The sequence below is a fragment of the Natrix helvetica genome (assembly GCF_964273705.1).
Source record: "Natrix helvetica genome assembly, chromosome: 4".
In the NCBI taxonomy this organism is placed as follows: domain Eukaryota; kingdom Metazoa; phylum Chordata; class Lepidosauria; order Squamata; family Natricidae; genus Natrix; species Natrix helvetica.
The window spans coordinates 50,552,230-50,572,742 of record NC_138550.1 but is presented as its reverse complement, the minus strand read 5'-3'; the positions used below and the strand labels follow the sequence as shown (position 1 = coordinate 50,572,742).

The following is a 20,513-nucleotide window of genomic DNA, read 5'->3' as shown; positions in this document are numbered from 1 at the left end:
GGAGTCGGGGTGGGGGGAGGAACCCTTAGAGGACTCCCAACTCTGGCCGTCGGTCGGTCGGCTAGGCCTGCGCGCGGGGCCCTGGCGGGGGAAAAGCGCAGATACACGATCCCCCCCCCACCCCGCGCGCCAAGGACAAAAACTACGATTCCCAGCGCCCCTTGCGAGCCCGCCTAGAGCTACTATAGTAAAATTCAAAGTATTTTTACAGGCGCCACTTTAAGTCGGAAGTGAATCTTTCTGCTTCCGGTAGGCATACTGGCCATCGGTTAAAGAGTTTTTTCCGAGTTTTTAATGACCTTTCCTCATTAGAAAAGAGCCGGAAGGGAATTTCGACTAGCTACGCTTAGAGAGAAGGTAAAAGTGAGCCACGCTTAGATAAGCAAGTAATCGGAGGCGGGCGGTCTTAAAACAAAATTCCCGAAACCCATTGCGACTTTCGGCGTCGGGGCGGGGCCATTTGACTGCAGGCTCCAGGAAGGTGACCGATCGTGGTGGGGCTCCTTGAGGAGTGGAGTCGGGTAAAAGGAGGCTGAAAAAGCAGTCATCTCTGAAGGATTTCGGCCTTAGGTAGTTTGATCCCATTTCTCTCTTTTTTTCCCCCCAATCACATTGTTCCGAATCGTCTTTCCCTGGATATTCTGGCTTCTAAATAGTCCGTAGAATGATAAGTGGCTGCAGTTAGCGACAGGTAAACCGTTAACTTCGTCCATTCCGAAGCCGGTGGGTCAATTTGGCCACATTGTGGGGATCGTGAAAATAATATCCGGTGCATCAGAGGGGATCACATTAGGGAAAAGTGGGATTGGAGAATGCGAAGTCGGTTGCTATGGTGGGTTGAATTTCCCGAGAGCTGGACAGGAGTTTTCTGAACAGCAACTTCTTTGCAGACAAGGCCGATGCCAGTTGAGGAGGCCGTAGGCTTGGGCATTATGCCCTCAGCTGCTTTTCTTCTGACGCAATATAGCAACCGCTATCCTTTCTACCTTTACTAGACTCGTTTTTGTTTTTAATTCGGTGGTTGAGGATGAATTGAGTGCTATTGCCGCTTCCCCTCCCCCCCCCCCCCACACACTTTCCACACGAATGGATGCCTGTTACACAAAACCCACTACTGTAGTAACAATACTCTGATCTTGATAATAGAATGGGCCTCAAAAGCTATTCATTGATGGCAACTGTATTAGCTCCCCTGTAAATGCTTCCTTGATCTTGCCCGTAATCCAAATCCTTCAAACAGCTTCGAGTCTAAAGTAATTAATTCTTCTGTAATGAGCAGTCTTCCAGAATATTGTATTAATTGCTGATAGTTTGGTATTGATTCTATCAATAAAGTGAGTCATTTAAATGAGTTGTTTATGTAGAAATATTTTTGCATAAGGAGATGTCTGATGGATTGGCAACCTGACTTTTATTCCTATAAATTAGAATAATTTAAGGTGATTTATCGTAAAACTGAGCAAAATTATCAGATACAAAAAGATACAAAAATTAAATGAATGAATGGGAAGTATCCTCTTCATCCAGAGCTTTACTGCAAATTAGTATTATTGAAATATTTATATTGTATTTATACTTATGGGTGTGATTTTTGTTGGTGATATTTTTATCTCTGTAGTTGATTGTCTAGTTGTATTTCTTTTTTTCTTTTTTTTTAATTGTTAGCTGCCCAGAGTCACTTGTTAGAGACAGGCAACGTGTACACTAAATAAATATGAGCATTAGTATCATTGGGCTGTATTCCAAACTTGGCAGATGACCTATTCAAAAAGTCAGGTTTATACAAATAGTTCTCAACTTATGGCCACAATTGGGACTAGAATTTCTATTTCAGTCATTAAATGAATCACCATGGTTGTTAAGCAAATCCAGGTTCCCAAGTAAGTTGTTTTTTGATGGGAATTAGCAAAACAGTTGCAAATTGTGATGTTACTGCAGGATGCTGCCCAGTAGTCACAAATGTGAGCTAGTTGCAACACATCTGAATTGCGATCACATGACTACAGGGGTGTGATCGTCATAAATGCAATACAGGTCATATATCACCTTTTCCAAGGCCATTGTACCTTTGAATCATAATTAAACAGTCATAAGTCAAGAACTACCTGTACTACTGCTGTAAAACACAATATGGATGGGGCCAAATGGCTGAGAAATAGTATTCTAGAGTACATGAATGGCAAAGGGAAGACACATTATCTCTGAGCATCACAAGGTGATAGTGTTTAAATGAAGGGATTCAGGGATACCATCCTGTGAGATCATTTAAGACAAGCAGAGAAAGGTAAGTCCTTAAGTCATGTAGCTTGATAGATGAAAACCAGCTCACTGAATTGTATTTAGAAACTCATCTCATGGAGCTCACTGGATATAACACAGTTACTTTGACAAGACAAAGCAAAATTGTTACATAAGAAATACGAAGATGTATTCATAATTGATTATGAGGCCACACTCTGCTGAAGCTTCAGAATGGTCTTCATTGGTGGCCACATATATAGCATATTGCAATTATCTAAGAAAAAGATACTTAGACATGAGCAGCCCAGGAAAGGGCGCAGTGGCATAGGACAAGACCATTCTGGCCATGGCTGCCATCATTGAATGGGACACTATCTAATGAAATAGTGGCAGTCTGAAATTGTTTGCCAGATTTATCTATAGCTTTCTACTACTTGGATTTTAAGAGGTCAGCAATGAAACAAATCAAATGAAACAAAGCATTAAAAATCAAATGCCGATCATTAGTATACTGAAGGAAGATATTGTGATGTAATGAGCAGAGCAAAATTCATAATACTTTTGAAGTGACAACTTGGAAGTTCCTTCTTGTGGAGTGAGTTTAAATGTGAAGCAGGATTCCCAACATATCTCAGACTAGTATAGTGATCATATCAAAGTAAATAATTTGCATTTCAGTGTGATATCTTTTGTCTTTCTAGGTGAACATTTCGCAAATTTATCATGATTCTTCAACAGCTCTTTAGATTTTCTTCCATTTTCTGTTCCTCCCTATCTGTCCAATTGCGTAGAAATATTGGCTTTTCTGCCATCGCATTTAATAAAGCAAAGGAACTTGATCCTGTACAGAAGCTGTTCTTGGACAAGATTAGAGAGTATAAAACCAAAAGTCTGTAAGTTCATCATCAGTTAATTTATGTGAACAACTACTTTTACTATTCATACTTCCTGCAAGTTATTTTATAGTATTATGTAAATGTCAAGTGTATGTATTTTATTAAGGGATAATATAATGACTTTTTTATTTGTTACTATTTTTTTTATGAAACCCATGGATTGAAAGATCCTGGGATTATGTATTTAATTTTATATAGATTAAGTTATATAAGAGTTCTATAATACATGTTCTCTCTCCATCTACTTGCCCCTGAATGAGATAACTCACACCATCCCTCTATGACCTCCCACCCGGAGAGTCTGAGACTAATAAATAAATTGAAAGGTGGAAAAACTCCCAGGTAAAGGAGCAAGTGTGTTTTTGACTCATTTGTTTAATTGGGTTCTCTTTGTCTAATTTGAGGACTTGTATGGAGAATACATTGCATTCCAAGACATATTTATGCAAAAATATTGAAAGTTGAAAACGGTTCACTAACTCTTAAACACCGTTATGAATCTGTATCCCAATGCACATATATACACATACAATCATCTAAAGCTCCTGGATATTGTCCAATGTAAATTTTGGAAGCACTCTTTCAGGTTCCATTTTGTATTTCAAACATTCTAATTCTCATGGAAACAGGAGTGATCCCTTTGGAATCAGTAGTCTGTTTGTTATCTATCTTATTGGTTTAAACTTCTATTTTTTTATTGGCTGACTAATTCTTGATTTTGCATCAAGATGTGACATAAATATCACAGCTGACCTGTGCTATGGGACCTATTTACCCATTCTTGGCTACTTCTAGGCCTAAAGACCAGGGTGGATTTGATTTAAATCAAATTCATTTAAATCACGCTTTAAATCATGATTTAAATCTAGTAAAAAGGCTTGATTTAAATCAACTTGATTTAAATTATAATTTTTGAAGAGCAACTATTATCTCAGTCCCACAGTAGCTCCTCCTCTGACCCGCTGTTGACTCACTGACAATCCCAATATTGCAGAATATACAACAGCCTCATGCTACATAATTAAGCTCCATTTCATGCTGAAGAAACTAAATTATTAATATATCTTAAATAGAAAACTATCTTTAGATAGATTTTTACTCCAAAAGCATTTTATTAAAATAAATTTGATTTTTAAAAAATCTCAATTTAAATTTTAAAAATCTGATTTTTAAAAAAAATATTTTTAAAATTGATTTTTATCCACCCTGCTAAAGACAGCAAAAGCCGAGATTTGCCAAAGGGTCTATAATGTTGCTCTTTAGACAAGCACTATAAGCAACTTGCAAGGGTGAGTTCCTTTTTGGAAACCATTGGAAAGTTCTTTTATTCTCTTGCCTAAATTTTATCAATTTTGTTTTGCTTTTTTTATATTTTGATCTTTTTGTTTAATATATGTGTAAATTTTAATTGATAGAATTGTATGGTTTTATTATTCTTATTGTTTTTGAGCTTTTATATGTTGTATTGGGATTATACGGTGGATATAAAAAGTCAACACACCCCTGTTAAAAAGTCAGGTATTTGAGATGAAGAAAAAAAATCAGACAAAGATAAATCACTTCAGAATTTTCTTCTACCTTTATTATAAGAACCCAGACCGGAATCCAATTGAAAATCTGGGAGGTAACCTGAAGAGGGCTGTGCACAGGAAATGCCCTCACAATCTTGTCAGATTTCTAGGGCTTTTTAAAAGAAGAATGGACACAGATTCCCAAGGCCAGATGTACCATGCTGATAGGCTCCTACTCCAAAAGACTGAATGCTGACAAAAAAATCAAGTGCTTCCAAGAAGTATAAAGATGTGCACATCTATGCTACCATATTATTGTAAGATTTTTATTATCATCTTCCCCCTAAAAGATTTCAAGTTGCTTTTCAGTTGAATTGTACAGTTTACATGTTATATTAAAGGTTAAAAAAAACCTGAAGTGATTTATCTTGATCTGATTTTTTTACACTTCTAACACCTAACATTTTAATGGGTGTGTAGATTTTCTAGCTCTAATATAGTTACTTTGTTGGTCATTGACCATAAATGGCAAAACTGGTGAATTAATATATGCTAGTGCATGTGTTATTAATACACTTCCTGAAGAAAGATTAAATCCTGGGATTCTCCATACATGACCCACTAATGGACTGCTTCAACAATGGTAGCAGGAATAATTGAGCAGGAAATATTAGGTTTAACTTCAGCTTGTATCTAAGTTATCTTTCCCCCCAAATAGTATTGAAGTACAACACTGTAGTCATACATGACAGGTTATAATCTTCTGTAATGTTTCTAGCATCAGCAAGCTTTGCCAACTAGTAAACTATCCATTGTAGCTTAGACTTATTTTTTGTTCGCCTATGCTGTAATGTTACCAAATTTCCTCCAAGAATCTTTCTTCCCTAATGTAGTCTTCCATTTTCAGGCAAATTGAGCAGGTACAGGGTATCTGCAACAAATGAAGCAGATTATCCATTCAAAAAATATATGCCATGGCACAGGTGTCTCTTTCACAATATGTTGCTTTATGATAGACATGGCTACTCCCAAAATGTGGTGTAGTAAAATACAAACTAGTAAAGGATACTCTCTGCCAGAGTATTTTTACCAGGTTCCCATTTTTTTAATTGATGCATATAACTGTATAGATGCAAATACTGTACTTTCAAAAGAAGTCTGTAGCCACCCGGTGTTGTTCAAGAATAAAGTGGAGAGTGATGGAGGCATACCACCCCAAGCCACCCCAACGAGGCTGTCGAAGTGATGTCCCGGTGTTTGGAAGCCGTCGGGGTCTGGATGGGGGACAACAGACTCAAGCTCAACCCCTCCAAGACCGAGTGGCTGTGGCTACTGGCACCTCGGTTCAGCCAGCTGATTCCATCACTGGCCATAGGGGGCGAACAATTGCCCCCTGTGGAACGGGCGCGCAATTTGGGCGTCCTCCTAGACGCCCGGCTGTCAATGGATGATCATGTGGCAGCCGTGGCAAGGGGGGCGTTCCACCAGGTTCGCCTGGTGCGCCAATTGCGCCCCCTTCTGGACCGTGATGCCCTACACACAGTCACTAACGCACTGGTGACGTCTCGCCTGGACTACTGTAACGCTCTCTACATGGGGCTTCCCTTGGGACGCGCCCGAAGACTGCAGCTAGTCCAGAACGCAGCCGCGCGGGTAGTCATGGGGAGTACTAGGTACTCCCACGTAACACCTCTCCTGCGCGAGCTGCACTGGCTACCTGTGGTCTTTCGGGTGCGTTTCAAGGTTCTGATCACCATTTTTAAAGCGCTCCATGGCATAGGGCCTAGTTACCTGCGGGATCGCATCCTCCCACATACATCCCTGCGGCCAATTCGCTCTCACAGGGAGGGCCTTCTCCTGGTGCCGTCCACGAGGCAATGCCAACGGGCGACACCGAGGAGTAGGGCCTTCTCTGTGATGGGCCCAACCCTCTGGAACGACCTCCCCCCCGACATTAGAACCACTACTGACCTCCGCTCCTTCCGACAGAAACTGAAGACACACCTGTTCCGACTGGCTGGTTTGGCATAATTTATAACGTCTACCTCCTGGCATACACATTCTTACTGGTTTTTAGAGGGATAGTGTTTTAAATTTAATCTGATATTTTAAACTTTTGTATTGACTTATTTATTAGCAGTACAGTTTGGCATATTTTATCCTCATATACATGTATTTCTGTAGTTATTTCTATGTTTTAATCTGTTGCATTTTAATGCGGACTGTACACCGCCCCGAGTCCCTTTCGGGAGAGGGGGCGGTATATAAACGCTAATAATAAATAAAAATAAAATAAATAATACTAGAAAATGAAGTCGAGGCTGCAATTTTTCTTGTATGCATTCTATTTTGAAATTAAAATTGTGGAGCAGGAAATCTGGTATATTCCAAAGCAGGCCTAAGGATTTTATGGACCACAGGCCACAGCCTTTTAAATATACTTATCTGACCTGCGGAAACAGCAGAAACAAGAAGGGTCCTTTCACAACAGGCCCAGTTTCTGATGTGGCCCCTTTGGGAAATTTTATTGCCCACTCTTGCTCCTAAGAGATATGTTTAGGCACATTTATTCCAATAGGTGCAAAGATGTCAATGGGTTACAAGTTGGAAACCCAATATATTATGTCTGGCCTAAGATTGTTCTGCAAGTATATTAGTGACTGATAAATCAGTTTAGAATTTCCTGATTAATCAATTTGTTAATGGCATTTTCCTATGGCTTTTTTCTCATAATTTAGCAGTTACACAGCAAATGATCTGAAAGCTATTATGAATATGTTTATATATTATAAATCTGGTAATCAGTTGTCATTCTGTTTCCGCTTAAATTAAATTTGGAATTCTCATACAGAGATCTTTTTAAAAAGATGTTACCAGGTTTTTTTATTTCTTTGAAAAATAACAGTTCTTGTATTTTTAGAAAAACTGGTGGCCCTGTTGATGTTGGTTCAGAATATGAGAAAGAGCTGAATGAACAAACTGAGAAACTCACACGGTTATATGGCGGAGGAGACATGACCAAATTTCCGGAGTTCAAATTTGAACGTAAGGTTTTGGAAATGTGCCTATTACAGGTAGTCCTCGATTTACAATCATTTCTTTAGTAACTGAAGTTAGAACAGCACCGAAAAAAGTCACCTAAGATCAATCATCACACTTATGACCTTGCAGCATCCCCATGGTGATCAGAATTTGGACACTTGCAAACCAGCATGTATTTACAACAGTTGCAGCGTCCTGGGGTCATGTTGCCATGTGTGACTTTCCCAGGTAGTTTTCATCTTGAGTCAACGGGAAAAGCTGGATTTGCTTAACATCCGTGTGATTCACTTAGCAATGCCTTGCTTCGCAACAGAAATTCTGTTACTCATTGTGCTTGTAAATCAAGGATTACCTGTATTAATATATAATGTAATTAAAATCTGAAGTTATAGTTTACTGATGGTTACAATATAATTACATGCAATAGATTATGTGCAGCATTTCTGATTGAGGCAAAAATGTGCTTCAGGGTGCAAACACCTTTCTACTACTCCTTAAAGCACCTGTACCTTTTCCTATATGGTTTCCTTGGTTATTACCTTCAATGGCTGCTATATTATCCCATTAGAAGATGTCTCCCTACGGCTGAGAGAGAAAGTGATTGGCCAAAAGACACTCAGCTAGCTTTATGCCTAAGGTAGAACTCATAGTCTCCTGGGTTCTGGTCTGATGCCTTAACCACTACACCAAACTGGTTTTTTATTCAGACAGCAGGCAGTAATTAATACATTTGAATTCTAAATGTAGTTTACGGGTTCTGAATTGTTTTAAAACAACTCAATTACCAAATTGTAATTTCAGTACATTTATGAAACATATCCAAATATTAATACTAAAATGAAATTGTAGAAGCCCACATTTTCATATTCTTGGCACAATAATAATCTGTTCCGTTTCCAACAATATCTATACACATTCACAGTTGGTATTTTTGTGTTAATATTTATATCGGCTACAATTAATGTAAGGTTTTTTATTGTTATTATACTTTATGAAACTTCCTAAAATTCCCTTTTGTTATTTCAGATGATAGCTTTACTAAGAAACAACAAGCTTTATTTTTGCATAATTCAATTTCAGTGATTCGTATCTCTAGTATGAAAAAATTAGAATCCAATGTTGCTTTTTGACGTTGATTACTTGAACATTTTTATGCCATGGTATATCACAAGCAAATGTGCATTTATTTGCTCTTATCCCAAAAAAATGTGTGTTGAACATTCTGACTTTATTTCTGGTGCATGGCAATGGGAATGAAGTTAGAAAACTATTTTCAAAATAAACTAACAAGATTTTTTTTCTATTCTCAACAGAACCCAAATTTGATGAAGTTCAGAAGTGATGTGATCACGTGTATATGAAACATTAGGTTGGACATGTTGAGTTAGTCTGCAATTATAACTTAAATAAACAGTTCAATGCTAATAGTGTGCACTGGTGTTTTGAATTAAATTATATATATAGATTCTTTTTTATCCAATATCTTGTAAAAGCATATTACTAAATATTTCATCACAAATTAATACAATACAATACAATAGCAGAGTTGGAAGGGACCTTGGAGGTCTTCTAGTCCAACCCCCTGACTAAGCAGGAAACCCTACACCATTTCAGACAAATGGATATCCAACATCATCTTAAAGACTTCCAGTGTTGGGGCATTCACAACTTCTGGAGGCAAGCTGTTCCACTGATTAATTGTTCTGTCAGAAAATCTCTCCTCAGTTCTAAGTTACTTCTCTCCTTGATTAGTTTCCACCCATTGCTTCTTGTTCTACCCTCAGGTGCCTTGGAGAATAGTTTGACTCCCTCTTCTTTGTGGCAACCCCTGAGATATTGGAACACTGCTATCATGTCTCCCCTAGTCCTTCTTTTCATTAAACTAGACATACCCAGTTCCTGCAACCATTCTTCATATGTTTTAGTCTCCAGTCCCCTAATCATCTTTGTTGCTCTTCTCTGCACTCTTTCTAGAGTCTCCGCATCTTTTCTACATCGTGGTGACCAAAACTGAATGCAGTATTCCAAGTGTGGCCTTACCAAGGCATTATAAAGTGGTATCAACACTTCACGTGATCCAATTTTATCCCTCTGTTTATGTAGCCTACAACTGTGTTGGCTTTTTTGGCAGCTGCTGCACACTGCTGGCTCATATTTAAATGGTTTTCCACTAGGACTCCATGTGCACGCTGTCCAGCTGAGTTCACCCTTTTTGAAAAGTCATTTTTCGCCCTTCCCAGGCTCCAGAGCCTTTATAGGAGCCTGGGGAGGGCAAAAAGAGCCTCCCCTGGCCCTCTGGAAGCTTCAAGAGCGTCCCTGAAGCCTCCGGAGCGCAAAAAACCGGCCCTACGGGCAAACCAGAAATTCGGGAACGGCCTTCTGATTTTCTCAGAGAGTCATTTTGACTGCTCCGGAGGCTTCAGGGAAGTGTCCTGAAGGTCTCTCAAGCCTTTGGAGCGCTCAAAACGACTCTCCGAGCAAACCGGAAGTCACTTCCTGTTTGCTCGGAGGTTCGTTTTGACTGCTCCGGAGGCTTCAGGAAAGCATCCTGAAGGTCCCTCAAGCCTCCAGAGGGCTTCTGGGGGGACGGGGGAGGCTGTTTTCGCCCTCCCCAGGCTCCTATAAAGCCTCTGGAGCCTGGGGAGGGCATAAAAAGCATGCAGAAAATGGGGAGCACCTGTAGTGCGCACATGCGCACTCGGGGGTCGCACATTGCATTATGGGTGCAGCACGCCTGCACACTACCCCCCTGCGCTCTCCCCACTTATGGCACGCGAGCCAAAAAAGGTTCGCCACCGCTGACCTATACTGTACCTATGCATTTCGTTTTTCTTGCCTAAATGTAGAACCTCACTGTTTTCACCATTGAATTTCGTTTTATTAGATAATGCCCAATGTTCAAGTTTGTCAAGATCCTTCTGTATCTTAAGCCTGTCTTCTGGAGTGTTGGCTATTCCTGCCAGCTTGGTGTCATCTGCAAATTTGATGAGTTCCCCATTTATTCCCTCATCCAACATCTTTTGTTTTCCTGATAAGCTTTAATTACTTAATTAAATTAATTAGTAAAATGTTAGGAAAATAATTTAAATATTCCACATAGTTCAATCATGAGAAATTAGTACACTAGATGTCTAATAATAGCAATAGGGTTATTTAAATGATTAAAATTTTTTATGCACACCAGTGATTACTCTTGTTTGGCAGCCTTTTTCTGAGCTCCATATTTTTACACAGTCTTACGGAAATGCTTGCTTTTGAATAAACAGAAAAGCCATTAAGATTGTAGATAATTTCATCACAAAGTCCATAATTTGCTAATACTGATCTTTAGTAAAGTAAATAATTACTTTAAAGATAGCAAGCAAGACTACAGTATGTCAATGATATTAAAAACTGAATATTCTTTATTATCAATTTAATAAAGTACATATTTTTTTAAATCTTAAAAGAACAGTAAATGATTTCCCCGCTTTAAATGGTGACTTCGAGAACTGTGAAGTATGATCACATATTTATTTTTGAAAATTATATCGCTGCCAAATTAGATATTTCTAGGATTTTTAATATAAAAGAGAATGGTCAAAATGCAGTTGTGATTTAAGTGTATGCTTATATTATTATTATTATTTACATTTGTTATAAATTTGATTAAATTCAGATCTATGCTACTGATTTTATTTGTGGCTGAAAAAGAATCACAATGTTCCTAGTGTTTTAAAAATTGAACATTTTCTTTTATTCTAGCAAAACACTGGTAGTACTAAATGATGCATCATTTTGTTAGATGGCCGTGTTTTACTTTCAAATTAAAGATTGTGGGGTATGTGCAAAATACTCTGAAATCTATTGCATTGTTTAATAGTTGGAGATACAGACACCTGAATATCATGTAAAAACTATACATACATACATACATACATACATACATACATACATACATACATACACCCTTCCTAGACTGTTAAATAATAAAATAAAAATAAAATAAAAGTATAAATGGTGGTAAAGAACCATTTACCATCATTTCAGTATCAAATATATAATTGGAAGCCATCAAAATCCTTAAAAATACTTAAAGCAAAATGCTTTTAAATAATATTTTGGCCCAATTTTACTGCAAGAAAAAACTCAACTTGAAATAATGGACTGAGTGAATTTGTATCTTTTGCCACTTGGGTTGGGAAGGAGCCTATATATCCTCAGGTAATTCTTTATGTTTTTAGCACACCCAAAATCATGCCATTGGATTGCATGGCAATCTTTTTTCTGTGTTTGGTGGAAAACAACTAAAACAATGCCATATTTAGGCTTCATTTATTTCAGTGACCAATCCCCTTTCAAAATCCAGTCATACAAATAGAAAAGTGCAGTCCTTTGTCATTGAGAAGTTTTCAGTTCCATTCGTTTCTGCAGTAGATTACACACAAACTTTTGAATAAAGTTTCAGACTAAGAGCATATATTTTTACCACTACAATAACAGTTGTTGTCTTGATCCTAGCCCTACAACAGCAACAAAACATTTACCCTCAAATCCAAATTAATGATACAAATTGACAGTAATTTTCAAACCAATTTGTTAGAAATGTTTCTGCTTCATGAAAACATCTGGTTACTATAAATTGAAACAGAATGATTGCAGTTGTTTTCCTTCCTTGGCAATGATAGCAGCAGTTTTAGTGGTCAAACTCTATAGAAAGAGGAAAGAGGAAGTCCTCCATGAATGCCAAAGCCCCAAACTCTGCTTTGGAATAATATGGATAATTGTTTAAGGCTACTCCAGTCACAGAATTCGTTTCAGAAAAGTGTAATTAGCCCTCTTAATTAGGGCAAAGTACTAATCCAGTTTCTGATTTTAGCGCCTAATGCTTCTATCAACCTTTGAGAGAAGAGGTAGCCTTCTCCTATAGTTTGTCTGCACAAACTAATACTCTGTAAAAAATGGGAAATAGTAATTGCTTATTGCAACTGGTAGCCATTTTTAGTCTTGTCTTAAATGAATTTGTCTAATTCTCATTCCATGCCATCCAAGCCAATAGTAGTCACATTAATTAGCAAAAATCCCAAAAAGTAATGTGAATACTATTTTTTTTTTGTCTGCATGGGATATTTTCATCCATATGTCACCAAAAGGCATGGGAACTAATGCTATCAGTGAGAAAACACCAATCTGTCATAATCTTCATAGATTACATAATGTTATAAAGCCTGGTCATGGTCCCAGTAATTTCCTATTTAATTCTTTAAGTCTCAAAACACTGTTCCTATTTAGGATACCTCTTGATGTCTTCATAAATTTGTTTGCTCTTTTACACATATTTTTCTACTCAACAGTACCCTTTTTGAGATCTAATCAGAACTATACCATTAGTTCACTATTTCTTTACATATAGGCATGTGAAACAGCAATATTTATATTCTGCCAATTATTTCCACTCCTTTAGTAAACAAGCAGCATCAGACTAACATTTTTGACAGCTTTTACCACCTTTTAGCAATAGAATCTTGAAATCTGCCACCAGTTGTTTCTTGTTGTTGCTCCTAACATTGTTTTTATAGAAGAGTTCAAACATCCCTTTGATATCTTCTGCAGCAAATTCTGATCCTCAGAAATTGACTTTCTTTTAAATAATAAAGGACTTGGTGTGCTTGAAATCCTAAAGGAATTAAATAATTAACATAATTCATTCAAGTTCTAGTGAGGTTAATGAAGTAGTATTTGTAAACAACCAGTGGTCATGTATGCACTCATCATACTAGGTGGGTTATATAGTATACAAGGTATGATACTTTATATCTTCTTGAAACAGAAGAGTACTGACCTGCCTTTCTTTCCTCCACTTCTCACAAATACAGTACATACATATACACCTACATGCATAATAGCAATAGCACTTAGACTTATATACCTCTTTACAGTGCTTTACAGCCCTCTAAGCAGTTTACAGAATCAGCATATTGCCTCCAACAATTTGGGTTGTCATTTTATCCACTTCGGAAGGATGGAAGGCTGAGTCAACCTTGAGCCTGTTGAGATTTTAACTGCCACATTTCAGGCACCCAGCAGTCAGTAGACGTAGCCTGCAGTACTGCATTCTAACCACTGTGCCACCGTGGCTCATAATCCCCAAACTAACAATGTACCTGATGCTACAAGAGCAAATATTTTACTGCTCAACAAATATTAGGAGCACTATCATGCCTTTCATGCTGTAGAAGGTTACTAGTCAATTTGTAAACATTGAGGTCATTTTTATAGTAATCTGGTGTGTGCATGTGTACTGAAGTCAAGACACATTGGCGTGAATCCATAGCTCGTGGCCACTTTATGGCCATTATCATAAATATTACTAGCATCTCCATGGATATCTATCTACCTAATATCACATTTTCTGCCAGTGATCATGTATGAAAGAAAGATCATAGCAAAAAACAAAAAGTACATTTTTCTAAAAGTAGACTTTTTATTTACATTTATTTTTATTTACATTACATATATATTTCTATACCTTAGGTAGGTAATTCTATAAGCTAAATCTATGCTTAAACATAAAATAGCCATTTGGAGTCTTCCCCTCCTGAAATATTAGTATTCATTTGAAGGGATACCACACTTCATCTTTGCCCAAAGGCTGAGAAACATTTGATGGGAACATTTATGTTGGGGCATATTCAAAATCAAGTCCCATCTTCTTTCCCTACCTATTTCTTCCCCACACTCAGCAAGAATATATTACTAGGTTCAATTGACTTGTTCAGTTTTCAGCTACTGCAGTTTACATAGCAACTGTATGAAACATGCAGATAAATGCAGAATACTCACCTTTTCACTTTCTGTAGCTCTGTACTTTGAACTATTGTTCCTGTTCATGAAATTAAAAAAACAACAACATTTACATCTGAGGACTTCTGGCCAATCTAAATATCTCGTGTATATAAAGGTTTTTCATACATACTTCAACTGAGTTTCCCTGAACTGAAACCAAAATTTATCAGCTGCCTGGATAGTGTACTGAGGAAAATATTTTCATGTGTAAAGCAACACCAGTCATCAAATTTTAAAATTTTGGATTGAGTAATGCCTTATTTTTGTGACCATAATAATATTAATGTGTACAAAACCCTCATGTTGAAATATTGCAATAGAAATTTGGTTTGGCATTTTATTTAAGTGATTTGTCTAAATAGAAAATGCATGCATTTTATGAAAACAGCAGTTACTATTCTTTTAATTAATGAAAGTGAACTATATATTTAATCCAATGGCCATAAACCATAGGAGAGAGTATACTTTATACATGTTCAATGATGAAACTGTATAATGCATAAAGAAAAAGATTGCCCAATGACTACTGTATTCAAATATTTTTAGATGATGTATTAGAAATCACCCACACTCTTTAAATATTTTCCAGCTGTGCCAAAATTTATAGGTTACATTCTTCAAAAGGTTATAATGCAACTAAATCTACTCATTCTATTCAATTGCTTCCACAACCCAATAAAAATTATGATTAACATTTTGGCAATATAAACATGACAATAGACAGAAAAGTAACTGTACTTACATTGAAGAATTTCTTTCTAGAAAAATAAGGACAAAATGCAATAAGACTAATGCAATTTGATATTGCTTAATTGCAAAGTTTTTGAAAAATTAACTATTACCAAAACATTGAGTTGCATTGATAGTGTATTCTCTCACTGATTTTTGGACACATTCTTTTTTGTATTTCCTATAAGACTGCAGTTACATATTAACATGACTTGCATGGTTGAAAGTGTAATCTTAAGCAGGGGTGTCAAACTTGCATTGTCACGTCATCACATGACGTATCATGACTTTTTCCCCTTCAGTAAAATGGGGGTGGGCAAGGCCAGTGCGTGATGTATCCAGGCCACGGGCCACGAGTTTGACACCTCTGATCTTAAGGAATGTTTTTTCTCTGTATGAATTTTCCTTGCAGATTGTGCTTTTTCTCATCCTGCTAAGGGATAGCTTAACTTGGAACGTTTCCTAAATAATCTGAAGAAGTTTATTGAGCATCTGGTCTTTATCTAGTGTGGATTGCTTTGCCATGGAATTATAAGTAGGTGCTAGCAAACTTACTCACAGCTATTTCTTATCTAATGTTTTATGTGTCTGAAGAGAACAACAAGATTTTAAAAATATTTTTATGGTGTGCTATTGAAATGCTTAAAAATACAAACTCCTTTTGATCAATTATGAAAATATTCAATGCCACAATGGGGCAATACTTCTTAGAAATTATGATATTACAAAATGATAAACATATTTTCAGAAATTGAGAGAATCTAGAGAAACATTATGTGGAGAAAGAAAGCAAGATTAGGATACAGAGTCTCCCCCCACAATGGACTTAAAATATTGTTAGATTTCTCCTGCCTGCTTCCTCAAAGAATAATGGCTCTGTTTTGCTGCTAAGAATCCAAATTGTTCTCTTCCTTTTGTGGTTCATTGTTCCTGTAAGAGTAAGGCATTCAGAGAGCAAGAACTGACCAGCTGCTCTGCTGAAAGTGAAGTGGATTTTATTTCAGCAAAGTACTTTGTAAATGAGTGTGCTTCTATTGTACTCCGGCAGAGGGAGTTAACAATGAAAATTCTGCAAAGATTAAACCTGCTGACTAAACATCACTCTTTGGGTAAAGAAAAGTGCACCAGTTTTTAAGTTGCTAGTATGTGCATAATTGCATTTTATAATCCAGAATGCACCTGTTAGAGTTCAAATAATGGTTCAGATTGAATTCCAAAAAGGTATCTAGGTATACATGGGGGCACAAATGTAGCAGATTCTGATACAATATTCAATTTAGCAAACATATAATCTTGGGGGAAATGCAGCTAATCATGATAAAAGAAGCAAAGTGTCGGTCCAACATTCCTGGCCTTCCGCAAATATTTAAAAACCTGACTCTACCAATTGACTTGGGCTCCAAAGAAGGGGCTTCCTTTGGGAGTGATAGATTAATAACAGATCCCATCTCACCCCTTCCTTCTCATCTTACTCCTTCCCTCCCCATCTTTTATAATTAGGGATGAGCATTTTGATTTTTATAGTATTTATATTGTCCATTGGTTCTGTATGGTTTTATCTTTTTTTATATTGTAAGCCACCCAGAGTTATCATCTGGTAAGATGGGCCAATAAATTTAATAAACAAACAAAAAATAAATGCACCTTTTCAGAATTGTACTGCACATTCTTACTTTCTGTTCTTAGAGTTAAGTTTGCCAAACAGTTTCATGATTTTCAAAATTTCCGATAGTCTCAAATATAAAAAGACTACAATAGCAAGTTAGACATTTCTTTCCAATGTGAATAATGGCACATTTCTAAAGGAATCTTTATTTTTGCGGAGCTGCATTATTCTCTAGTCATGTTGTTCCTCAATAATAGCAGTAATGCAGTCTGCTGGAATACATGGAAGTGTCTCCCAAATTATCAAAAGAACATTAAATCTAATTGTACTTAATCAGTAAAAAAGAATATAAATTATGTTGATTCTCCAGCCAGGAAAGGGTTAGTCATAGGGTGAGTGGGATGTCAACATCATCACCTACTCCTTATTAGTATACACAATGAATCCAGTGCACATAAAAAAGGGTTGGATTTTGAACATCCAGTTACTAGATGTGCACCATTTTTATTCCTTCCTATCCCCCATGAAGGGTACCACTTCTGTTGTCCTAATTGTAATTGTAACCACAATTCACAAACAAGTATGCAATGAAATCTTGTAATACTTTAAAGAAAGGGTAAACTCTACTTACTTGAAAAGTAACCCTTCTTCTGTGCATAATATACCCCAAGACCACAGGAAGCCATTACTAAGGCCACAATGACCACCGAAGCTATGATAGCACTTACATTAAGGTCATCTAAAATTCAAAGCAAAATAAATATATCAGGAAGGGATGCAATACCCAGAGTAATTTTGTCAAGTAAATCATCTTGAGAGAAGGCAACAATGACTAACGTTCAATCTTAAATGAGAACAATAAGTAAAAACCTTACTCATATGTTGTTGCATGTAAACAATGAAAGTTCAGTTTTCACCATTGTGATGAGTTTATTGAGTGCCTTATCTAAGCTTCTGTCTCTGTTCTTATCTCCATAATTCTCCCATATGATAATCACTGAAATTCTTCAATACTATAGAAAATAATTGTTATAAAGATGAAGTGAGGTCTGTGAAATTATGCAGTGAAATCACTTTGAAGAACGCTTTCATTTTTTTTCCAATTTTCTTCCCTTGCAAACATCTTACAGAAAAAGTTATGTTCTGAAGGATTTAGCTATGAAAAGAACAAAACTATAGCTCATTATATTCTCACTTCTTCCAAAAAGGTTCCATTCTAAATGTCAGATGCCAAGTGAATGTAGTTGGAAATAATTTGAGACCAAAATAGAAAAGTGCTTCAAAAATAAAGGTAGAATTTAAATGGTCACTATATTAAATAGATAATAGATTCTTCTGGCAGTAGCCAATCAATATTTCCAAGAAATCTAGAATATATGATTGAAAACCTCAGCAGATACTCCACTGGTGTCAAACTTGATCACGTGACGTGACATCATGATATTTTTTGCCTTTGCGAAGCTGGGGTGGGCGTGGCCTGTACTAGAGGCAATCTGGCATGTGGGAGTTTGATACCTCTGATATACTCATATATGCATTTATTACCTTTGCTAAATACTTTTTTCTGCATACCTGAATCTAAATACTATTGAAACTAACATCTAAGTACTAAGTACATATAGGATTATGCTATAAACGGGAGTTAGCTGCCATTACAATCATGAAAGTACAGGATATATATTGCTGCTTTAAATATTAGCACAAATATTTGAGCATATGTTAGGGGTACAAAGAGAATGATTCTGACAATATCAATGTAGACATTTTCATATGGGAAAAAAATCTTTGATACCCTTTTCCCATTGTTACATGATTTGTGTACTTTAAAAGTATTTAGATTTCTATTTAAAAATAAATGGTTATAACTTATTTTAAGATTTAAAGCAACACAGGTCCATATTCAAAATTATCAACATTTAAGTGCTCCCCTTTCAAGATGCTGATTTCACTTCTGGTTCTTTGGCACTGCTCCTGGTTTTGAATAGGAGCACTTAGGAGTGACCCAAGATGACCTTTGGACGATTGTGGACCCAATGGGCAAAGGGGGGGGGGAGTTCTTGAAGATTCCAATTCCCTCTGGAAGGGATCAAAAGGTCATTGGGTGTATCCATCTTCCCATCAAGCAGTTTTGTTTTCTAAGCATGCCACAATTTTAACTTTTACTTTTTGATTTCACTGTTTTATTTTGCTTGTTGTTTTAAAAGGTTGGCTAATGGTTGAGTGCTCATTTATCTCAACCCCTTGCTGGATTCTAATTGCCTTCTCTCTCTCTCTCTCTCTCTCTCCCTCTCTCTCTCTCTCTCTCTCTCTCTCTCTCTCTCTCTCTCTCTCTCTCTCTCTCTTGATATATGTTGTTTTGGATAACCTCTCTCTTCTGTATGGAAAGCATAGAAATGTTCAGAGGTGGTGAACAGCTTTCAGACTCTCACCACTGAATTCTGTATTTTTTTGAATTTGTAAAACACCCGGAGTTTATTTCCATTGAACTTTTCTTATAACCTTGGATTGGTATATAGAGGCAAACAAAAATTTTTGGGTTCTTTGTTCCCTAAATTTCACAGATTAAGATGGTTTAACAGTCTCTGAACCTAAGAAAGGAGAGTGGGGTGATGCACAGCTTCTATGCGCAGTTTCCCTCTTGAAAACTTGATTTAATGATTGTTAAAATAACATTAAGATCTGAAAAGACTTTGATCGAATTCTCATGGCTGGAGAACCAACAAAGTGGATTTCATCCGCTGTTCTGATTTCATCTCTTGTTCCAAAGGTTAAGTCTGCACATCCTTTAATGTTATGGTTTTGACTAAAAAGGAAAGGACAGATTCCAGATCTCTTCGAAGTCTGAGGGAGACTGAATGGATTTATTATAGTTAATTGGCAATTACTTCTGCTTGCACTTTGATAGGCCTATTTTGGAGATTGAATTTGCTATATTTAATTAAATAGCAATTGACTAGAGACAATATTAAGAAACTAACATATTTAATCCAGAATGATTTGTTTATAATTTTTGGGATGATTTGGGATAGATAAGATGCCATGGTAAACTTTCTATGAGTGGATTACAAAAGCATCCTGTTAACAGATAGTTTCGAAACTCTTATGTTTCACTAATGTTGTTTTTTCTGTTAATTATTTGATCATTAATATAACATAGAAAACGGGTCAACAAATTGTAAATAGATTTAGTAGTTTTTTTAAAAAATTGGAGGGCTTGTTTTGCAAGGAGTGGGAACTAATGTTGTAGTAATATATTAATCAGTATTAAACTAGAGGGGATAATATGTGTGTAATGTCTTTTTTGATGCACATTTTAATGCTTTGAGTGTTTTGTGTTTTTTTCCTTTTGTCCTCTTGATTTTTTTTTTAGTTCTGAATTTTGTATTTTAACTTTGTTTTGAATAAAACAAAAACATATAAATTAAAAAAAAAAACATTTGCTCACTTGATCACCAGACTCTAGTACCTATTGGTATGTTCAGTAAAAAATTAATATAGTACAGGTAGTCCTCAAATCCATTGCCAAGCAAGGCAATTTATGACCTTTTTGCCAGTTGCTAAGCATATCACTGCAGTTTATAAATAGATCATGTGGTTGTTAAGTGAATCTGGCTTTCCCCCCTATCTTTGCTTATTGAAAGCTAGCTGGAAAGATTACAAATG

General features: G+C 36.5%; 2 protein-coding genes across 4 annotated transcripts in view; one reads left to right on the top strand and one right to left on the bottom strand.

Moving 5' to 3' along the window:
• Positions 1–218: 218 nt before the first annotated feature.
• ATP5PF (ATP synthase peripheral stalk subunit F6) lies at positions 219–9,115 on the top strand. Of its 3 annotated transcripts, none has more exons than XM_081951484.1 (4): positions 219–357; positions 2,943–3,134; positions 7,569–7,693; positions 9,004–9,115. In XM_081951484.1, exons 2-4 carry the CDS (start codon positions 2,965–2,967, stop codon positions 9,030–9,032), a joined length of 324 nt encoding a protein of 107 aa, XP_081807610.1. In that variant the 5' UTR covers positions 219–357; positions 2,943–2,964; the 3' UTR covers positions 9,033–9,115. The 3 variants fall into 3 exon arrangements, with proteins under 3 accessions (XP_081807610.1, XP_081807609.1, XP_081807611.1); XM_081951483.1 differs by lacking the exon at positions 219–357 and adding an exon at positions 371–570; XM_081951485.1 differs by lacking the exon at positions 219–357 and adding an exon at positions 574–691.
• Positions 9,116–10,575: 1,460 nt separating this feature from the next.
• Positions 10,576–20,513, bottom strand: part of JAM2 (junctional adhesion molecule 2) — a 33,345-nt gene continuing 23,407 nt past the window's right edge. Inside the window, exons 7-10 of the mRNA XM_081951476.1 lie at positions 17,482–17,589; positions 15,258–15,273; positions 14,513–14,552; positions 10,576–13,346 (exon numbers count right to left, since the gene is read on the bottom strand). Coding sequence (XP_081807602.1) covers positions 13,314–13,346; positions 14,513–14,552; positions 15,258–15,273; positions 17,482–17,589 — 197 coding nt within the window. The 3' untranslated portion in view covers positions 10,576–13,313. The remainder of the gene's footprint in view (positions 13,347–14,512; positions 14,553–15,257; positions 15,274–17,481; positions 17,590–20,513) is intronic.